This window comes from Notamacropus eugenii, chromosome 6, assembly GCF_028372415.1.
Source record: "Notamacropus eugenii isolate mMacEug1 chromosome 6, mMacEug1.pri_v2, whole genome shotgun sequence".
Lineage (NCBI taxonomy): Eukaryota > Metazoa > Chordata > Mammalia > Diprotodontia > Macropodidae > Notamacropus > Notamacropus eugenii.
The window spans coordinates 178,747,143-178,770,872 of NC_092877.1; the positions used below are offsets into that span (position 1 = coordinate 178,747,143).

At 36.9% G+C, this 23,730-nt stretch overlaps 1 protein-coding gene across 3 annotated transcripts in view; it reads right to left on the reverse strand.

Moving 5' to 3' along the window:
* The window catches only part of ROBO1 (roundabout guidance receptor 1), a 1,297,074-nt gene that overhangs the window by 1,125,043 nt on the left and 148,301 nt on the right, over positions 1-23,730 (reverse strand). For all 3 annotated transcript variants that reach the window (XM_072621629.1, XM_072621631.1, XM_072621627.1), the window contains exon 2: positions 4,161-4,298. In XM_072621629.1, coding sequence (XP_072477730.1) covers positions 4,161-4,248 — 88 coding nt within the window. In that variant the 5' untranslated portion in view covers positions 4,249-4,298. The remainder of the gene's footprint in view (positions 1-4,160; positions 4,299-23,730) is intronic.

Below are 23,730 nucleotides of genomic sequence, written 5' to 3' on the forward strand. Positions count from 1 at the left end.
GACCTGGAACTAAGTTAAGAAACAAAAATTAGAATATGAGACTGTTAGCATAAGGGAATAAGATGGTAGAGAAAGAGGGTACTGGATTTTTTTGAGGAGAAATTGACTTCTTATCCTCTAAGAAATAATGATATTCACCTCCAATTAGTTAACATAATGGATAAAATACTAGACTTGTAATCAGGAAGATTTGAGTTCATGTAGTGACTAGTCATGTGACTATGCAGTTTGCTTTATCTCTCTCAGTTTCAGTTTCCTTATCTGCAAAATTGGGATAATAATAGTAACTACTTCACATGGTTATTGTGAGGATCATATGAGATGGTATGTAAATTGTTTTACAAGCCTTCAAATGCTATATAAATGTAGCTGTTATTATCCACAGGTTCTACTAGGTAAAAGGTTATTGGTAATGAACAGACTATACAAAAAGGGTAGTGGTGATTGGAGTCTCCCTGCTGAGAGGTACCAAGCTGGCTATTTGTCAACTTGACATAAACACTGTAGAAGGCAACCAGCATGGGCGATGACTGGATCAGTTAAAGGAGATGAAGCTATTTTGCATGGAGAAGAAAGAAGAGATTTAGAAGAGACTTGATCATTGTCTTCAAGTGTTTGAAGGGCTATTATGTGTAGAAGGAATTACCCTTGTTCTACTTGATCCCAGAAGAGAACTAAAAGGTAAATGTGGAAGTTGTAAATAGGTTGGTTTTGACTGTACATGAGAGAAAAACAAATCTTAAGAGTGAGAGCTGTGCCAAAGTAGAAAGGGATGTCTTGGCAGGTAACAGATCCTCCTCCTCTAGAGGGGTCTTTAATCATCTAAAGCTCTGTGGGATTTTGTAGAATTGATTTCTTATCCAGACTTATGTTGTATTAGAAGACATCTTCTGTTCTATCCCTGTGATTCTGTGAAAGTGCATGCATGTACATTACTCATTTGATTCAACGCTCCCGTGAGAAAATGTATATGAAAGTACTTTCAATGCTATAAAATACCGTGCAAATGCAAAATGTTATTCATTATACCAGTAGTCAAGAGAATTTGTATTTCCAGAGACATACTATACCCAATTAAATCTTAAAATTAAATCTGGGAAGAGTGTAGCTGGTTTATTCAGTGAGCACAGAAGAAGATTGTATTTTTCTATTGGATTTTGTGAAATACCTCTAAACATCATTAGCAATCAACACTGTATTGTTTTGTCTAAAAAATTCAGTAAAAATCTATCCAATTTCCTGTTATTTAAACATCAGTACTTTAATTCCACCCTGACAATAAGCACTACCAGTTTGCTATTTGCTTATACCTTCCCTGTGTCTGATGGTATAATGTGATGAACACTGGATCACAACTCAGAAAATCTGGTTTTAAGTCTTGGTGCTTCCTCTTATTAGCTAAGGGATCAAAAGTAGGTCACAATCTTTTGAAGTCTCAGATTTGTCACCCATAAAATGTGAGTTATACTAATTATACTGTTTCTCTTTTAGGATTTTTTGAAGAAAGCAATTTGGAAACAATAAAGTACAAATGTGAAATACAAATTTGATTCTATGTGAGTTTTATTTTAACGAAAGAATGTGTCCCATTCACAAATAATGGTTGAAGTTCAATATGTAGTGATTACCTTAATTGAAGAGATTAGAGAAAAATAAATTTGAGGAAACAATAAATTTGTGTTTACTGACATTAGAAGTAGCATTTGGTAGTGAATTAAAAAGTCAGTCTTGTACCCAAGTATACCTGAGTTCAATAATTTCCTCTGATCAATAATAATTAAAGCAAGTAAGATCTGTTAGATGAGCCTTCATCTTATTTTGCTTGGAACCAGGCCTCATGTCACTTCCTCTCTGTTTCCTTTTCATACTGATTTCACTCTGACCGTCATCCTCATCTGCTCCCACTGCAAGCTAGGACTTCACCTTTGGACCTTACGAGGCCTGCATAGCTCTTCTCAAAACCACACTACACCGCAGTGGGTGTGCTGTATCTTTTCCATTTATGTATTGCCTTCTCTCATTAGAATATATGCTTCTTGAGGGCAAGGACTGACTTTCTTGCTTGTGTTTATGTCTTATGAACTTGGCACAGGGACTGGCACACAGTAGATGCTCAAAGTTCTCACTCTCTCTCTCTCTCTCTATCTCTCTCTCCATATGTCTATCTATGGACAATATGTGAGATCCTAGTATCTAAGGGGAATGAGTAGAACTATACAAAGGAGCAAATAACAAAGCAAAGAAAAGTTAAGGAAAAAATGGGAAAGTAAAACAGCTGGGATCTTTTGAAGTTGGTTGATTTTTTTCTATGTACTGAGCACATTTTTCATTCTTTTACATATTAAGTTTTGAAAGGTATTTGTAATAGTAATTTAAAATAGAAAGATCTTTCTCATTAATTAATAGACCCATATGATCTGCTTAAATTGCCTGGAAGCCTGGGTCACATGTGGTGGGAGGAGCTTGCTGAAGAGGTGAAATAGGAAGTGTGGAGCGGAACTGGTAGGAAGTGAGGGAGTGGGGTCAGGTCAGAAGGGAAGGAACACAAGCCAACTGATACATTGTGACAGCTGATAGTGAGAAGGCCCTGGCTGGGGGAGGGGATGTTTGAGACTGATACATTGTGACAGCTGATAGTGAGAAGGCCCTGGCTGGGGGAGGGGAGGTTTGAGAATGACTTTGTCCCCTGCTGTGATCATGTTTGTTAACTTCTTGGTCACCATGATGGATTTTGCTTTCTGGTTCTAGAATTTGACTTTCTGGTGTTTAAATAAATGTTTTTCTTCTGCCTTCTGTATGGAGAGGCTTTTATATTTTGCGAATGAGAACTATACTGGCAAATTCATAGTCCCCACCAGTTGCTGAGAATATTGCCTTGGCAATAGAGCATTTCTGTTTTTCTGGATGGATTCAGCTCTGGTATCTTAAGTAAGATCCTGAATGTTTTTTGTCCCATCCCAACTGTTCATTTATCATGTGATTACTATAATATTCTTAAACAATACCAGAATATTTTTCTCAAGAAAGGGATAGAAAAATGACAGGAAGGATGAATGCAACTGAAAGTAACTTTTAGAGTTTTAATTATACTGAGGTAACAGTATTCACTTCAGCATATCATGACAGCATCTGTATGTGATGCTGATTTCAACATACATGTGACAGCTCACTACTGAAATGCATCATATTAGCAAAGACAATTCCTGTTCACACAACTCCAAATAAGCAGACGTTATTTCATATCTAGAGATAAACCTATCCTAAACATTGAAATTTCAGGATCCATTTTCTGCAAAAAATTCCAAATGTAAAGGCAGCATCTATTTAAACTAACAGTATGTATAATAATTGAATAGCTAATATAAATATATGGTATTAACTGAGGCAAGCACAAATAAGTACAACATTCACCCCAAGTATATGGCAATGGCGTATAAATATTCTATATTAATTGTGCATTTAATTCTCATGATTTTACCTGAGTAATGTTGGAATTTTTATTTATTAACATACATTCTATTTCATTATATACACCAGCATAATGCCAAGTTAAATTGAATGCCTATGAAATGGTGTACAATATTTGTGCTATAATGACATCTCCAGGAGCATCAATAAGATTAATACTTTCAAAGAAGAACAGATCTCTGATTTCACCAAAGATAATGGTAACTATGGTAGCAACAGAGTAACACATAGTAATATTATCCTGACATTGTACAGCATTGTAATTAACATGTCACTACTCTATAAGAATTTCAGCTTTAAGTATTTCACTTTTCTGAAGTTCATTATACCCTAATTGTAGGACTGCCATAGGTTGCAACTCTATTGTTTCTTTTTTTGGTTTCACATTCACTTTTCCTGCTATAATTCTTCTTCCAACCCAATCATCCACAGTTATAAAGTTTTATTCTGTAAGAAATTGTAAAGAGGGATAATGTTCTTACGTTTTACTAGAACTGCTGAAGTATTTTTCATATTTAACATAACTACACCCTGAAATTAATAAATATTTTCTTCCTTAAAAAAACCCCACTACCATTCATCCAGGACATACAAGTTCCAAGACAATAAACGTATTTAACAAACAAAGCATTTAACACAAAGGAGGAACATTGCTAAAAACAGTGATTAAACCAAATCTCAAAACCACCTACCTGGAATAAGCTGGGCCAGTAATGGAGAGTTTTGGAATAAGCTGAATACAGCTATTATGATGAAAAAAGGAAAATGTTTCCATTTCATTTTTGTCCTTCCTTACATTACACCAGGTCAGTGGTACAGGGAAATATTATCTGCAAAACAAATAAAAATAAGGTATTTTAAGAGTTTTGCTATTTTAAAATATAATGCAAATTGAAATATTATGAGTTGAAGTATATAAGTATAAATTTCAAAATGTGCGATTGCTTTATTTAAATTAAAATATATTCTCAGTTAAAAATGTCACTATAGTATTTCTTGTATTCCAGATATGTCTTGGGGGTTGAATAAAACTGATTTATAAACTACTTAGCTTATGTAAAGGGGTGATCTATTTAGACTAGTAAAACTGAAAGTTACAAGGGACAAAGAGAGAGAAAACGCATGTAAAGTTGAATGGCAAGGAGACTAAAAAAGCAGCTTTGAGGTGGTGGGATATCAAGCCAAACATAAGCTGAGTTCATTCAATCTGCCACTCAGTGAAAAGGGAAAGGGTCCTTCAAGTTTCCCACCGATAATGTGTCAACTATAGAGAGTGGTAAAGTAAGATGTAATGCAATGGAAAGAAGCAGACACAGTGCAGGGGTACAGTACAGATTGAAAACTGAAGGTATACCCAATTACTCTTGGGTGCAAATGAAAGCTGCCAGATTTTCATCAGTTTCTGGACCAAGTAGACTATTTTCTTTATAATTTTCAAACTCTAAAGAACAACATAACTTAAGAAAATGCATTTCAGCCTAGCTCTCTGACACGTGTCTTGGCATGTACAGATCACAATTATTAGGCAATAGATCTCCTCTGTTCACACAGATTCAAGGTCAACATCTTTAAAGAAACTGAACAGCAAATAGGACCATTCCACTGGGAAAAGAAGGGATTAAGGGACCAGAAGTCACAATCATCTGATTTAAGAACAACACCAACTGAGAGCAGGTAAGGAGCCAGAAATATCTTCTGTTATAACTATGCCCTGACTGTACGAAGGATATTTACATTCAACAGATGAAAGAGGTTTCGAGAGGAAATGTTGCACTTAAAAGAAAAGTATGTGGGGACAAATAGGTGGTACAGTACATAGAGCCCTAAGCTTGGAGTCAGGAATATTTGGGTTCAGATTTGACCTCAGACACTTGCTGGCTGAGTGACTATAAATGAGTCACTCAACCATTGTTTGCTTCAGTTTTCTCATCTGTAAAATGGGGATAATAATAGTACCTAATTCCCAGGGCAGTTCTGAGTATCAAATGAGATAATCAAGTACTTAGCATAGTGCCTGGCACATAGTGAGCACTACATAAATGTTAGCTATACATCTTATTATTACTAAAATATGTTTATGCAAAATATTGAACACAGTGCATTATAGGATGTTAGTATATTTTTTATTCATGTAGAGGAATTAAACTTTCTCTTAGTTTTATAGTATTGAAAAGATTATGTGTTTTTCATTAATTTATATACTCTATTAAAAAGACCATTTAATTTAACATAATATTTGAATTTATTATTATTTAACTCAGCACTCCAAAACATTCTCATTTTCTAGAACTTTTTATGATCTGCTCATAAGAATCATAGTTACTTCTGGATATAAATTCAAGTTTATGACTTTTTCCTCATATTTTTATTTTTATACTAATAGTCATAGGGAAAAATTTAAGTGAGTTCATTAGTTAGGGCCATAATATATTTTCACTGGTAACCAACTATTGATTTGGTCAGTGTCTCTCTTATTGTCCATCATTTTAGGGAGATAAAAGCTGCCCACAATGCCCTTTATTCACTCTGCTTAGTAGCTCATTTCCGTGATCTTGTCTCTGGGCTACCTAAATTCTGATGTTAATTTAAGTCCAAATAGAAAGACAAATCCACCCCCACGCATGTCAGAGCCTTGCCTCAGAACTAAGGTTTTTGCTGTTATTCTATTTTCTCTCTCATCTACATTTCCTGCTTCCTTTGTCTTACTGACTTCCCAGGAAGATTTTGATAATTAAATGTGCTACTTATTTCTTGTCTGTCTAGTTTCTTGCTCCAACTTTATCTTGGATCTTAGTATCCATGTAGAGTCTAGCTTCAGCTTACTGGCTCTCTTCTGATTCACAGCTTCATCTTGATTTTTGATTTACACATGCATATGAGGGGCTTGATGTAATTCACCTCCCCAGCTCTTATTCTATATCTTCTTATTATAACTTTTTATTTTATATCTATAACCCATAGCCCTAACACTGCCATGTAGCATATGGAATAATATGAACACAGGCTCTTTAAGCAATTTTGTTGGAATTCTTACACAGAGTCAAATTAGATTTTGAATATTATCACTTTATCTAAAATGTCTGTCAATATTTGTGTCTAGAAATTATATTAAAACTCTGTTCCATGTAGCTGTTGCCCAAAGAGTATAAACTTGTTAAATATGCATTCTTCTTGTCAAGTTAATATAATGCTTGGCAAAGACAAGGTAGATTTTTAAGATGTGTAGATGGCAAACATGTAGATGTTTTTTACACATCTAGATGTGTCGTTCATTCTAGAGATAGTTACAGGATTTGTAATTTCATTGACAAGGAGAACTCCTAGCTGAAGAAACTCCCTTTACCAATTTTTGTCAGTAACAAAGCATCACTTATTACAGAGATAGTAATTTATGATTTATGATTTCGTTGAGGTAGAAGAAACTCCATTTACTAATGCAGATCAGTAGCTTCTCTGCAACTTATGATTTAGTGCACTGAGTGGCTTCATGACTTGCCCTTGGTCACACAGCCAGTACAAATCAGAGGCAGGACAGTGTCCCTCAAGGTGTTCTTGATCTGAGGTCATCCTTCCATTTACTCTGACACTGATGCTTCTAATATTTTTTTATAGGTGACCTAAATTCTCCAAATTACCCCATGAAACAAGTTGATGCTGATTAAAACTGCGACAGTCAAGAATTCAATTTAGGCTAACTAGGGCATGATCTCTAGGTAGAAAGAGCAGAGAGTAACCTCTGTGACATGACTTCGAGGGATTAGTAAGCAGGAAGCCCTATTGTTTTTAATTTCATCATCCCTTGAAGCCTAAATCTACTGAATGTTTTCGGTCCAAGCTATTAAAATGGAAAGCATGTTGGGTGCCTTCAGGCTAGAATCTTTTGTAAACTAACACCTTAGATATAAATTAATACCATAGAAAAATATAAGCAAAAATAGGCCATTGAAGTCTCCCATTCTGGACTCTTGGAATATGTCCTAAAACAAGAGTGTGCTGTTGGAAGAGGAAGAAAAGGGATGACGATAAGAGTTCAATAAGGGTATTTTTTTCTTCCTCTAGAATTTTTGGGTAGGAGCAATTTTGATAATATCTTGGGTAAGAAAAGAGAATACAGTACCCTCTTTCTGCTAAGAATTGCTTATATTTTCATCATTGGGCTTCCTAGAAATTTGTCTGCATTAATTTAAGGGCTGCATTATTTGTTTACTCTATCTTTGAATGATAGCAAAGCAACCTGCTCTTCCTGCTTTAAAAAAAATTGCCACTAAGCCACTTTCTAGATTTTCTGAACTCTAAGTTTCTCTGAGAAATAATGATTTAACAGGTAAAGGATATCTGGGTCACTGTGTTCTCTCTTGTTGCTGCTGTTCAGTTGTGTCTACATGACCCCTCTTGGGGTTTTCTGGGTAAAAATATGAGAGTGGTTTATTATTTCCTTCTCTAGCTCATTTTATAGATGAGGAAACTGAGGCAAAGAGGCTTAAGTGATTTGCCCAGGATCACACAGCTAGTAAGTGTGTGAAGCTGCAGCTGAACTCACGAAGATGAGTCTTCCTGACCAGCACTATGACACCTAATGTGCAACTTTGGGTAAATTACTTAAGCATTTGGGGTCATAGTTTTCTCATCTGTAAAAAAAGAAGATTGGACTAATTGACCATTGATATCCCTTCCAGTGCTAAACCTGTGATTTTTAAGTTATAAAGGCTAATGTATGAGATTTCTTCTTTCTAACTTTGAACAAACTGCAATGCTCTGAGTACTACACTGAAGAATGCTTTGCTGTATAAATATTTTACTGTAATTTGGATTTTGAAATATAACATGACTAGACCATGAAAAAAATGGTTCTTTGCCAATGGAATTTGTTTTTATGGTATCTATATCCCAAGTATCCAAAAGTTAAAAAAGGAAAGATACAATATTGATTTAGAACCAGTTTATAAGAGAGACAATACTGTACCCTGTTTCAACTAAGTCATGGAATATGAAAGTACTGTAGAACTCTTGAATTTTTATTCAAATAGTTTTTAAAATGAAATTTTATTTTTCAATTCATTTCAATAAGCATGCATTGTCTACATGTAGAGAAAGAAGTATGATAGATAGAAGTATGTATAGAATGATTTTGTGTGTGTGTGTGTGTGTGTGTGTGTGTGTGTGTGTGTGTGTGTAATGGTAACCATCTGTAAGGTGGGGCAGGGGAAGGGAAGAAAAAAAGAAAGTTACAGGATAACTTTATCATATATGTAAAAGGAATAACAAATTGTATGTAATAAATTTGAAATTTCATATACAATCATCCTTTTTTTTCCTGTTGTATGTTATAGAAATGTTTATTTTATTTATGAAGTTCAGAATTTTTAAAAAAGGAAGTAATATAATGACATTTGCCATTCAGATCACACACACACAAAAACATTTCAACCACCATTTATTATATGCTTACTAGTATACAAAGTGCTAATCTAGAAGATAAGAATATTAAGGCAAAACCAAAATGGTCCCTGCTCTCAAGGAGCTTATATTTTACAGTAGGGAAATAAATACACAGATTATAAATATATAAACAAATGAATGAATAAATAACTAGGCAAATAGATAATGAGCACACATTATAAATTCAAAGTAATTTCATGAGACAGAGGTTTAGGCACTAAGAATTAGGTAAGATCAGTCTCTTGTAGGAAATCATAAATATCATTAAATGGCATCTGCTGAGAGTCTAGGCAGTGTATACTTATTTTTGATTCTGTATATTCACATGATCTTTAATATAATTTTCCATGTAGATCTTGTATGTTTAGATTTAATTTTAAAAGAGGACAGACCCATAGTTTGGACTCTATAGAACATCATGTCTCCTGTAAAACAAACTGATCACCAGAAATTTTATCTCATTACTCTGTAAATTAACTCAGTTTTTCATAGTCAATCCACTTCCTCAGTGTCCTCTCCTATCTGACTGAAAGGCTGGGGGACAGAACATTTGCATTTCTTCCACAGCCTTCCTTTGTAGAGGACTCAGAGGAGTTCTTATCACAGAAACTGGAGTCTATGGGTTTATCAAACAGTAAATAACTATAGTCATTGACTACTGTGTCTTGTGTACCTGACCTATTCCACTGATCCACCACCCTATTTCTTAGCCAGTATCAAGTAGTTTTGATGACTGCTTCTGTATAATATGGTTTTAGATCTGGTATAGCTAATCATGAAGCACACATTCTAAAGGGGTATACAATACATGAGTAACTAGGTACATAGAACGTATATACACGTTAGATGAATGCTATCTGAAAAGGGAAGCCATCCTTAGCAGGTAATGGAAAAGGCCTTTTGCAGATAGTAGAAATTGAGTTGAATCTTGAGGGACACGAGTAGAGTTGAGAGGGCAGAGACTTCAAGACATGGGAACAGTCAGTACGAAGGCACAGAGATGGGAGGCAATGCCATGTTTGAGGGAACTTCAAGTAAACCAGTGTTTCTGAATTAATGTCAGATAGAGGACTTTATAGTTTACCATGGAGGTAGTAGGGAGTCATTGGAACTCATTGAGAATTATACTAGTCTGACTTATGATTTATAATAATTGCCCGGTCAATTTAATAGAGGCTGGAGTGCAGTGAAAAAGTTTAGTTGGAAAGCTATTACCACTGTCCCAGCAAAAGGGCCTGAACTAGTACAGACAGTTCTCACTTTGCATAAATCAATAACTTTATGTAAATTCAACTTTACACAAAGAATTCTGAAAGAATTTGTCATTCCAAAAAAAACCCCTCCCATCTCCCTCTATGTTAACTTTACGGCAAAACTCTCTCTCTCTCTCTCTCTCTCTCTCTCTCTCTCTCTCTCTCTCTCTCTCTCTCTCTCTCTCTTTTTTCAGTTCTGTTCCATTGGCAATCTACAGCCTCCTATCCCAGACTAAAAAGAAAAAAAAAAGCCTAAAAATAAACAAATGAAAACAACCCTCGAAGTGAAAGCAGATTGAAAAAGCAAAGACTACCGCTTTTACAACCAGATTGGAGCCTGGCTTGAGATCTCCCCTACACCCATGGTCTTTCAGGATCAAAACTACATCCAACAGAATCTCAGAATTGTTATAGACCTTGGAGATCATTTGGTTGAATTCTTATGTTTAAACTAATTTTAAAGATGAGGAAACTAAGGCTCAGATAATTATGCTAGTAAAGTTTGACTAATGTCTAATATTATGGAAGGATTATTTCTTAATCCTTGTATGTAATGCTCCCTTTAACATCTATTGTTTGTGTTTTTTCCTCATGGCACAATGTAGTTATTTCACATTCAACTTGATTATTCTGATTGTTAGTACTTTCTTCCCTCAGTTGTCCTGGAATAGATTTATTTTTGTTGTGTGTTGAATACCTCAGTACAATGTAAACTGCTGGAGGACTAAAATGGTTTTATAGTTTTGCATCCTTTGCACAAAGTACAACAATGCCTTACAGATAGTAGGTACTTGATAAATGCTTATTGAGTTGTTAGATTGAATTTTTTTTTATACAATCTTTTTCCATTTTAATTTAAGATACACTTTATATTCATGTACATTTCCTTGAACTTTTCCCTTTAAAACCTGATGCTAATATCTCATCATGACACAGAAATGACACTGGGTTTTCCAAGGCTTTTCCAGTGGATCACAAATTCTGACAGAGTCTTCCAAACCAGAAAGACTTCAAGTGGAGGACCAGAAATAGAATGTATGTCTCTTGTCAGAATATTAGCCTACTGAAGTTTGAAGAGGTTTGTAAATAGAAATTTGATCACCATGTGATGAAGACGATAAAATCAATTCATAAAGACTATCTATATTAAGAATATGTTTTATTCACTTAATAAGATAGAAGGAATAAGTTTGTTGACTTAATGCAATTGACTCCATTTTGTTTTAAGCCTCTATTTTATGACTGAATAATTTCAGTAAGTTGTTATATTATAAGTTATTTTTTATTAACAAACACACTGCTGTGGTAAGACGTAATAAACAACACGTGTAACTTAAACAAACGACAAGTATGCATGGATCTTCCGATGGGATAGACACCCAATACAGGAATACCACAAACAACTACTAGCAGTTCATGTAATAATTTACCAAACAAATTGTGCAGTAAATGAATTTAAAATGTCATATATTAAAACTATAAGAAATCCTCTGGAGCTCATAGGCTTTTCCTTGTTCCTAGGTTGTTACTGGTCCTGAGTCCTGTCTTCAATTTAGGATTCAATTAGGGGAGTGTTAACTGACAGAGCTTTGACAGCAAGACACTTCAGAGGAAGATATCTAGCCTCCAGATGGTATGAACGAAAGCTTACTAGAACCTCCAATACTCAGATTGGAGATTTGTTCTTAAAAGAGAGTATTATTTGTGTTGTTTGAATATTTTGATTAATGAAATTTATTTACATGCTTTGGGAAGTGTAAGTCTCATTATTGTTTTCATTGTAACAAGTTGGCATACATAATAGCAAATTCACTTTAAGCATGCAATCTAATATTACATGGAGGCATTGTAATCCATGTCAGGGGATCAAGATTCTAAACTGATAAATTCATGGATCCTTAAAAAGATTTAAATAACAAGTAACCCTTGTACTCTTCCTATCAAATTTCACTCCATTTAATCTCCCCATTAATTTTTCAGGTCATTTAGAATTCGATTATTTTCTTATAAAGATGATAATACTTATTAATACTTAATCATTACTTGAGGTTTTACAAAGTAATTCACATATATTATCTCATTTGTTCCTTACACAGATGTGGGAACTGAAGCAAACTAGGATTAAATCATGCCCATGCTCAGCCAGCTTGGAAATATCTGTATGTGGGCAGAGCCAAGATGGCGGAGTAGAAAGACACACATATGGTAGCTCCAAACCCACAGCCCATAAAATATGTGTAAAAAAGAACTCCCAACAAATTCTGGAGCAGCAGAAGCCACATAACAACAGAGCGGATGAGATTTCTGCTCCAGAGAACCTGAAAACCTCTCACAAAAGGTCCTTTTCACCCCAGACCTGGAGCCAAGCCCAGCCCTGCCTTGGCCGCACTGCGCCAAGAGGAGCAGATCCGAGCAGGCTTCAGGGACGAAATCTCCAGTGGGAACGCGAGTCCCTCCACCTACAGGTGACAAGGGTAAGTGAGAGGGTCTCTTTGGCTGGTCGAGAGGGGAGTGGGGTGCCCCCATAACTCAGGCCCCCTCAGGAGGCAGCAGCAGAGGCGGGAGCAGACCAGGGCTCCCCAAGCAGGCAGGAGCCTGGATCCATTGTTGAAGGTCTCTGCATAAACCCCCTGAGGGAACTGAGCCCATGAGGCAGCCCTGCCTCCACCTGAGCACCTGAACTTAATCTCACACTGAACAGCACCCAAAGCCCTGAGGCTGGGAAGCAGCATTTGAATCTCAGACCCCAAGAGCTGGCTGGCTGGATCTGGAGGCGAAATGCATGTGAAGAGATTATTCAGAAGTCAAGTCACTGGCTGGGAAAATGCCCAGAAAAGGGAAAAAAAATAAGACTACAGAAGATTACTTTCTTGGTGAACAGCCATTTCCTCCCTTCCTTTCTGATGAGGAAGAACAATGCTTACCATCAGGGAAAAATGCAGAACTCAAGGCTTCTGTATCCCAGCCCACCCAATGGGCTCAGGCCATGGAAGAGCTCAAAAAGGATTTTGAAAATCAAGTTAGAGAGATGGAGGAAAAACTGGGAAGAGAAATGAGAGTCATGCAAGTAAAGCAAGAAAAACAAGTAAATACCCTGCTAAAGGAGACCCAAAAAAATGCTGAAGAAAATAACACCTTGAAAAATAGGCTAACTCAATTGGCAAAAGAGGTTCAAAAAGCCAATGAGGAGAAGAATGCTTTCAAAAGCAGAATTAGCCAAATGGAAAAGGAGATTCAAAAGCTCACTGAAGAAAATAGTTCTTTCAAAATTAGAATGGAGCAGATGGAGGCTAATGACTTTATGAGAAACCAAGAAATCACAAAACAAAACCAAAAGAATGAAAAAATGGAAGATCATGTGAAATAAATCATTGGAAAAACAACTGACCTGGAAAATAGATCCAGGAGAGACAATTTAAAAATTATGGGACTACCTGAAAGCCATGATCAGAAAAATAGCCTAGACATCATCTTTCATGAAATTATCAAGGAAAACTTCCCTGAGATTCTAGAACCAGAGGGCAAAATAAGTATTCAAGGAATCCACAGATCACCTCCCAAAAGAGATCCAAAAAGAGAAACTCCTAGGAACATTGTGGCCAATTCCAGAGTTCCCAGGTCAAGGAGAAAATATTGCAAGCAGCTAGAAAGAAACAATTCAAGTATTGTGGAAATACAATCAGGATAACACAAGATCTAGCAGCCTCTACATTAAGGGATCGAAGGGCATGGAATAGGATATTCCAGAAGTCAAAGGAACTAGGACTAAAACCAAGAATCACCTACCCAGCAAAACTGAGTATAATACTTCAGGGGAAAAATTGGTCTTTCAATGAAATCGAGGACTTTCAAGCATTCTTGATGAAAAGACCAGAGCTGAAAAGAAAATTTGACTTTCAAACACAAGAATGAAGAGAAGCATGAAAAGGTAAACAGCAAAGAGAAGTCATAAGGGACTTACAAAAGTTGAACTGTTTACATTCCTACATGGAAAGGCAATATTTGGAACTCTTGAAACTGTTCAGTATCTGGGTACTGGGTGGGATTACACACACACACATGCACACGCACATGCACATACACATAGAGACAGAGCACACAGAGTGAATTGAAGAGGATGGCATCATATCTTAAAAAAATGAAATCAAGGAGTGAGAGAGAAATATGTTGGGAGGAGAAAGGGAGAAGTGGAATGGGGCAAATATCTCTCATAAAAGAGGCAAGCAAAAGACTTATTAGTGGAGGGATAAAGAGGGGAGGTGAGAGAAAAACATGAAGCTTACTCTCATCACATTCCACTAAAGGAAGGAATAAAATCCACACTCATTTTGGTATGAAAACCTATCTTACAATACAGGAAAGTGGGGGATAAGGGGATAAGCTGGGTGGGGGGGATGATGGAAAGGAGGGCATGGGGAGGAGGGAGCAATTTGAGGTTGACACTCATGGGGAGGGACAGGATCAAAAGAGAGAACAGAATTAATGGGGGACAGGATAGGATGGAGGGAAATATAGTTAGTCTTATATAACATGACTCTTATGGAAGTCATTTGCAAAACTACACAGATTTGGCCTATATTGAATTGCTTGCCTTCCAAAGGGAAAGGGTGGGGAGGGAGGGATGAAGAGAAGTTGGAACTCAAAGTTTTAGGAACAACTATCGAGTACTCTTCTTGCCACTAGGAAATAAGAAATACAGGTAAAGTGGTGTAGAAAGTTATTTGGCCCTACAGGACAAAAGAGAAGATGGAGACAAGGGCAGAGAGGGATGGTAGAAGAGAGGGCAGATTGGTGATAGGGGCAATGAGAATGCTCAGTGTTTTGGGGTGGGGGGAGGAGACAAAAGGGGAGAAAATTTGGAATCCAAAATTTTGTGAAAGCGAATGTTAAAAGTTAAACAAACAAACAAACAAACAAATAAATAAATAAATAAAAAAGAAATATCTGTATGTGGATATGAACTCAGGACCTCCTGACTCTAAGTCAGTGGCTAAATCTACTGTCACATCCAGCTATTATTCATCTCTGCCTGTTTTCTTATTGTGTATTTAAGGTTGAGTAATATATAAAAAAAGGTCCAGATGTTGTAGGTCAGCCAGCCTCTGTAAGATGGATGAAATTTCTCCTTAGTCTTGGACTGCATCCAACTGGGAAAGTTTATTTCTGATTAAAATATAAAGAGAATCTAATGTAGGTAAATTCCAGTTCTAAAAAGCATTAGGCTGAAGTCCTAGAAACTTCCTCATTGTTCAACTTAAGTGGTCTCTGTGAAGATGGATTCTTTTGTCTGGAATGCTAGACATATGATCCAGTCAAGTTCTTAGCAAGAGGAGCAGAAGACATTTGACCTACCTCCTCATTAATATGTCCACCTCCTCATTCACCATAAGGGTTAATCTCTGCCTGTCAGGGGCATTCACTTTTCTAAAGGTATTTAAGCATTTCATGAACTCCATGGTGTTTTGTCTTTGGTCACCACAGACCTTTGATTTATTGATTATTTGCTAGCCTAACCTTAATTACCTAGAAACTCTGTCTCTCAGATTTTTCATTCATCTCAATAACCTACAACCCAAACTCTGCCTCTGAGTTTTTAGCGTAGCCTTGGTTAATTTGGGAGGCGGGGGTTGGGTGAGGAGCAGGGCGGGGGTAGGGATGGTGGTGGCAGGGAGGGGGGAAGGGATTGAAAGGGGACTAAAAGGGGACTTAGAGGAGAGGAATTTCTCAAAATCCTGGATTCCACTCAATAATTCCCCTAGGAACATCTTTTTTGTTGTTGTTTGCTCATTTTTAAGACTGAATCTCATTATTTCACGCAAGCTCATGGGCCAATCCAAATGCTGAATGCCGCAGGAGCTTTTGCGCTGCCCTGTTTCCAGACTGAACTGGTTTGTTGCTCTTGTTGTGGCTCTCTTTTCTCAGAGACTAATCATATTTGTGTCAGACTTAGTGTGCAAACATGCATGGCTTAGTAGAAAGAAGCTCAGAGATTGCCCAGCCTCATTTTCCCCAGTAGCAGGGATTTTAAGAGTGACCAGTTCTACATATCTATAGAAAGGGAATTAAAAAAAATGTCATAAAAGTTGCAGACATAATGTAGAATAGCTTTTTGCAAATTACATATATTGCTTTCCATGACACATTAAAGTTACACTCCTTCAAAATTTTAGATTAATTTATATAGAAACCATTCACACCCTAGCAAAACCAAACATTCTTAACATAAAATTTTTAAAATGATAACTAATTATGGAACATGGAAAAAGTAAATTTAAAATAACATCTTGGAAAGATAGGGAAGTAAATTAGGAAAATGTTTATTTTTTACTGAATAGCTAGACATCCATCCCTAATATCAAAAATTTTAGTGTACAGTAAGTTTGAAGTATTTACAAATTTCAATAAAGGACTAATCTTTTACTGTAGTCTAAAACAAACAGAAATCATTGCTTGTTAATTAGATGATAATTGAAAAGACTATTTTCAAACATTAACAAACCTTTCCACCTTTATCTTTGTTACTTGAGATTAATGGAATTAAAGGAAATTTAAAATGAAAATTAAATACCAAAGAAGACATTTGGTTTCAAATCTATAATTAAAACATATTAGATTCATTAAATAAATGCTTCATGTGGCACAGTGACAGCAAGTGGGATGTCATGAGAGGCAGGTACCTCTTATCAGGCTTGTCTAGTATTTCACAACCTCAGAAAAGTAATCATTATCATCATCATCATCATCATAATTGACATCAGCCACCATTCAGAACAGAAAACATTCATCAAGTAATTACTGTATGTAGAGTGCCATTCTGGATGGTGTAGAGAAAAGGAATTATAAAACACTGTTCCTGCCTTCAAAAGTCTTATAATCCATTTGACTAGACAGGTACACACATGAAAAAACAGAATAATACTAAGTACTATATATTAGTGTCAATTTAGTGTTGCAAGTGACAATAAGTGCTATAGGAGTTCAGGGGTAGCTAGGTGATGCAGTGGATGGAGCACTCGTCCTGAAATCAGGAAGACTCATTTTCCTGAGTTCAAATCTGGCCTCAGATAACTGTAAGTTATTTTACATGTAGCCACTGACTTAGAGTCAGGAGGTCCTCAGTTCAAATCCACACACAGATATTTCCAAGCTGACTTAATCCTATTTTGCTTCAGTTCCTACATTTGTGGAAGGATCAAATGAGATTTGCAAGCATTAACCCTGTTTGCCTCAGTTTCCTCATCTGTACAATGACTTGGAGAAGGAAAAGAAACTACTCCAGTATCTTTGCCAAGAAAACCCCAAATGGGGTCATTAAGAACTGGATGGACTAAGAAAGACTGAACAACAATAAACAGAATTTCCAAAGAAGTGATGCCTACTTGAAGTAGTTAGGGTAAGAATTGTTGAAGATATGAGATTGGAGTTGAGAAAGGTTTGGATTTAGTGGAGAAAATAGAGGAGGATGGTTCAGGGCAGGGATAAAAATAAAGACAATTGAAGAAGCAGAAATTTGAAAGATAACCAGTTTGCTTACTAGGAGGGAATTATTTAGGGAAGTAGTTGACTCCACAGTATTTACATGGTCTCTTATAGACAATGAGGAACCATTTAAAGTTTTAGGGCAATAAAGTGACAAGCAAAGCAGGATTTTAGGAATGTTAATATGAAAGTGGGTGCATAGATAAATTGGATGAAACCAGTTATAGGTACATAAAAGTAGTTCAGTCATGGAACTGACTAATCTAAACTTAGGTGGGAGCAGTGGGAAGATGAAGGATGGGATAAATACAGGAGACATGAAACATTTAATGTGTAATACATTCCAAGAATACATATATTTTATAACCATCTCAGTAGACCTTATCCATGAATCATCATCTGATGGCCAACCTTCTAGAGAGGAACCTCTAATTCCTTTAACAGATATACAAATCTTTTGTTGGACTCATATTTAAATGCTTTCCATCTTGGTAATTGTCAGAACCTATGTTCTTTGAAAACTCAGGCTCACTACCTATATGATTAAAGATCTAGAGCTGGAGGACACCTTAGAGTTCATCTAGTCAAATCTTCTCATTTTATGGATAAAGAAATTGAAGTGCAGAGAGATGTGACTTGCCCAGGGTAGGCATTGAACTGAGGTACTTTGATGCCCAATCTACCTCTCTTCACACTACTTCACACTACAATACTCTTTTATGAGACATCAGAGTTCTGTGACTTTAGGAGATGGCAATTTCTTTTCTCTAGGTCTGTTCTATGTAAAATTATATTATCTAGGATTCCTTCCAATTCTAAAGTTAACAATGCAGAGATTATCCAGCTTTTGTTGAGGCTGAGAAATAGTTAGATTGACAAAATTCTATGACTAAATGAGAAGAGAGAGTGAGAGGAATCTTAATTTTCCAGACTGGCAAGAATGATCCATTGTACTGATGGGCTACAAGCCTAAGTCAAGACCTTTGTCCCTTGGACCCTGAGGATTCTAGTGCCCTCTGTCTGAAGGGCCCTGGGAAGCCTGGCTTTGGGGGCTCCTTGGATTCCGCTTACTTGACTTAGCATTCTTTTGATATTCCTCTTTCCTGCCACTTCTTAGCATTCTCATGAGGTCCCAGTTGCCCAAGCAGGATTGTGGATTGTCTGGACTATCGGCCACTCCCATCAGGATCCTCCCTGGGTTTGATCTACCTCCCCTATCTAGACGATGCCTGGGACCCCAGACTGCTTGGGGACACCTGGATTCTTCCCTCAGTCTTTTTCTGTATGTAAGTTCCATCTCCCCTGCATGAAGGCGCTCAGATTCAATCCAGCTCAGACTGTCTAGATGTGTTTCTATCTAGTCTGTTTGTGGTGAATACAATCATTACAAATGCTTAGGCTCCTTAAGAGTCAACCCAAGGTGGTGAATCATTAATAAACTTTTCTTTTCTTTGGCTTTAAGAAGGCTTGTGTCAAATTCATTCTAGCAGGCCCCAGTGTGTCGGTATTTTGGGGTCCTCACCACTCCAAACTTCAACAATAGTATGTATTTAAATACCATGTATTATATTACCTATGTATTATGTATTTAAACCAGGCCCCTTCTGTCCCTGCCTGGCATGCTGCTTCTTCCTGCTGCATGATGTCCTAAATTGTATTTCTCTAGCCATGATTAAAGACTATTGTTGTGCTACTTGGTAGTCTTTATACTTGGTAGGTTCACAGAATACACAAGTTTTATAGCTAAGTGTGCTAAAACTGTTCGTATTCTAGTTAATATTTGAAAAGTTTGAATTTTGGAAAGTTTTTTTTTAAGTGGTTTTTTTCTTTTCAAATAAATGCAGTAACAAAAGCAAATGACTAAGAAATAAATGCCAAGTAAAGATCTCCCCAGATCTATTTAGATGGCTGGATAAGGTCAGATGAAATTAGCACATTGTTTGCATATAGATAGATGGTGATTAAGGCACTGTTTAAGTGCTAAACTGCTTTATAATAATTTGTTCTCTTAAGTAGGCTAAACATACCCTTAAGACGTTTATTCAATTCATCTACTTAGCTAACCTTTTCTTTCTAGATTAAGGCTAAAATAAACTTTAGTTTGGCCTTTTATTGTTTAATTTGCGTTATCATAAATCCTGAAGAAAAGGGATTTTTCAATTAATAGAGCAGTATTAATGTGAATTCTTGAAAATGCACAGATTCTGCAAACACTTTTTAAAATGACTACAGAAAAATGTTGTGGAAAGGAAATCTTGTTTTATTCTTATGACAATAATTTAGGAAGTTTAAGAGGAAGACAGCTATATAAGAAGTGGTAGTGGCAAGCTAAATTGGAATGCTAGAAATTATAGAATTTAAATTCTTACTATGTGTTCTTCTGTCTGATTAATAAAAAAAATTGTCTTCATGACTTTCTTTGCACCCCCTCCCCACCAATAATTGCTCAAAAAATCCTTTCTATCTAAAAATAACAACAGTTAAATAAAACATACCTACACATCCAAGAGCCTAAGTAACCGGTATCTGTGGTACCATATAGCCTTCCCCATGAGCCCTCTTTTTTAGTAAAAACAAGAGGGAGGTGTATTTCATCACAGCCTTCAGAAGCAACATTACGTTACATCCAAGTTGACTTGTCTTTTAACATTATTTTCATTTACTTTGTCATAGGCTTTGAGTCACAGTAGAATGTTGTATTGATAATGCATTTTTCACTTATTTTGATGTAATTTTGCTCCTTAAGGGAAGATCTTTCCCATCCATTAATAGGCCTATGTTACTTCCTTAAATCCCATTGAAGCTTGAGTCCCTTGAGTCTAAGTCACATGAAACAGCAAGGGGTGGAGCAGGAATGGTGGAACTGGAAGAGGCAGAGTTAGAGCAGAGCAGAGAGAACACTGGTCAGAGAACAGTCATTGTTGTGCTTATCCTCATTCTCAAAGAAGACCATGACATCAAGATGATGACATGACTTGCAGCTGACTTTGATCTGAGTGAGGGAGGGCTATGAAAGGTCATCAACCTCACTTTCTTCTCCTGAGCCATCTAGGTCCAGTGGCCAGGAATTTCTGGGCAACTGGAGATGGCCCAGGATGCAATGTGAGACCCTGGCCCTTTCAGGGGAAGGTTTTATCACATTCTCACTTTGAGTGAGATACACTCAATCAATGAATAGGCTTCTTTAAGTAGTTACTCAAGGGATGGCTCCTTTAATCAAAAAAAAAAAAAATCAAACTGGGAGGGGAAGACCCTCAGGGTTCCTGGGTAAAACAGAAACAATTACTATTTAGTAATTACATTCACTTTGTGCTAGGTGGGTGGAGACTTGTTGTCTAGTCTATGACCTCAAGGGCCATTTGGGTTTAAGGCTTGATCTATGAGCAGGAAATGTAACCAGTAAATGCAAAGGAACAAAAGCAGCTTTTGGTCATGGAGTGTACCTTCTCCTGGGGAGAAAATGAGAGGGAGAGGGAGAGGGAGGGGGAGCGGGAGGAGGAGGGAGAGGGGGAGGGAGAGGGAGAGGGAGAGAGAGAGGGGGAGGGGGAGGGACAGGGACAGGGAGAGGAGCTGCTACTCACTCACAGGTTGTGTATGTCCTTCTTCTCAGAGGACTGTGACATCAAGATGATGACATGACATGCAATTGACTTTGATTTGAGTGAGGAAGACCTGTGCAAAATCACCAACCTCACTTTCTTCTCTCATCAGAGAGCATTCAGAGCTAGGAAGGATGCGGGCAAGCAGGTAGCTGGCTAGTGTGAGTGAGAGAGCTTGTTTGTGATTTTGCTTAAGAAAGCCTGTATGTGATTTGTTTAAGGGAGCTGGTTTGTAAGGGAGCCTAGCAGGAAGAAGGAAGACTTGGGGATGGTGTTGTCCTCTGCATTGTTATTGTGTATAGATTTTTGTTACTATGATGGATTTGATTTTCTGGTGTCTGAATGTTTTGGTTTTGGTTCTGTCTTCCATGTGGAGAGTCTGTTGTATTTTGCAATTCAGAATTGTGCTAGCATATTCATGGCCACTGTAGGCTCTGTGAATAACACATTGGAACTACAAATGTAAGCTCCTTGATGGCAAGAACTGTTCTATTGTTGCCTTTGTAGTTCCAGTACTTAGCACAGTTACTGGCACATGAATCTCATCCACTTCTATTGGCATTACAATAAACTGCTCCTTGATTAAAAGAAGGCTTGAGTGCTTGAATTCATTCTCTGTATTCTCCCTGTACCCTTACTTTTTGGGGTTTAGGAACCCCAAATCACATCACTTAGTAAATTGAATTTATCATGTTTTTTTCTCTTGGTTCTGCTTTCTTTGTATCAATGCATATGTCCTCCTATGTGGTAATTTTTTAGGGCAGTTAATATTGCCTTCAGATACCACATGTTGTTTAGTCATTCTCCAATGCATTGTTTCTTACTTTGTTTCTAGGTTTTCTTCCTTTCACTCTATCCTCCTCCACCACCCCCCAAAAAAAGTGCTGTTGTGAAAATTTTGATATGTGGGACTTTTCTGCTTTGATGTCCTTTACATACATGTCCATTAGTAGGAAGATTGGTTTAGGGACGATAAAAGTTTGGCAACTTTTCTCATGATTCTCAAATATTTTCCTGAATGACTGAACAGGCTGAAACAATGGTCTAAATCTAAAAACCTAAATTTTAATAGTGATAAATGCAAAGCATTATGCAAGTGATCAAAAAATTAACCAGTACAAACCAGATAGGAGAATTTATATTGTACTTTATATGGAAGAATTTTGAGTATTTTTAGTGCACTGTAACCTTGGTATAAGTCCCTAGTAAGATGTGGTAACCCTGACATACAATATACACTAAAAGAACTGAGATTATTTATTTTTAAAACAAAAAAAAACTTAGGAGAAGAAAAGTACAAGTCTTTTTTTTTTTTTAAAGGTCTATCAACAAAGGGGAAAAAGAGATTAGATACATTGTACTTCACTCTGGGGCAGCTGGGTGGTACAGTAGATTGTACAACTGTATTGTAAGTCAGGAAGAATTAAGTTTAAATTAGGCTTCAGATACTTAGTTGTGTGGCCCTGGGCAAGTCACTTAACTCTTATTTGCCTCAGTTTCTCATCAATAAAATGGATGACACAATGGAGAAGGAAAAGCCAAACTATACTAGTATCTTTGCCAAGAAAACCCATGAACAAGTTCATGGGATCACAAAGAGTTGGACACAAGTGAAAAACAACTTTCTCCTAGAGCACTGAAACCTAGAGAGAGACAGATTTTTACTTAATATGAAGAAGCAAATCATAATAATTCACATTGTCCAAAAGTGAAAAGCTTGCTTCAGGAGACTCAGTTCCCTGAATGGAGATCTTCAAAACTGATTGACCACTTTATAAAATGGTGGTCAAAGTTACTCACTTTTCAAGAAAGGATTGAATTGGATGATCATTGACACTCTTAACTGAGATTCTATGCAATGATGTAGTGTAAAATACTAATTGTTAGGAAACTGAATAAAATGCTTATTTATTTGGCTCTTTCATGGATGTATGTATTTCTCAGTCCAAATGACCTGACAGTAATGGAATGGGATGGATTGAAATGTTGTCATTGCTGTTGATGATGATAAGCTTTCGTTTTTGAAGAGGACCCATCCCATCACACGTTGATGTCTTGACTCACACATGAATTGAATTGAGTTGCACAAAGTCATCAGCCTCACTCTCTCTTTCAGAGTCATCAAGGCAAGACAAAAGTCAACATGACTAGATGTCAAGGAAGATCTTGGCATCTTCCATGTCTGACAAGGCTCTCAGCACTCCATAATGCCTGTTTCAGCCACTTTCATAGCTATTGGAACAAATTGTTCTCATCGGCCCATTGCATGAGGGAAAGTCTTCAAATACTTGGGATAGACATCCCCCAACTCACCAATGTGTTTGAGACCCCTTGGTTACCTTCATCCTGGTATAGTCTGTCTGTGGAAACAGTTTACCTGGGTGTGGCTGCTGTGCATACTACAGCTTCTTGGAGTCACAGGTAAGAGTTGGGTGGATCAGGTGAACACCAAAGGTAGATATGCAGCCCTGGAGAGAGCTCAGCAAGCTCTT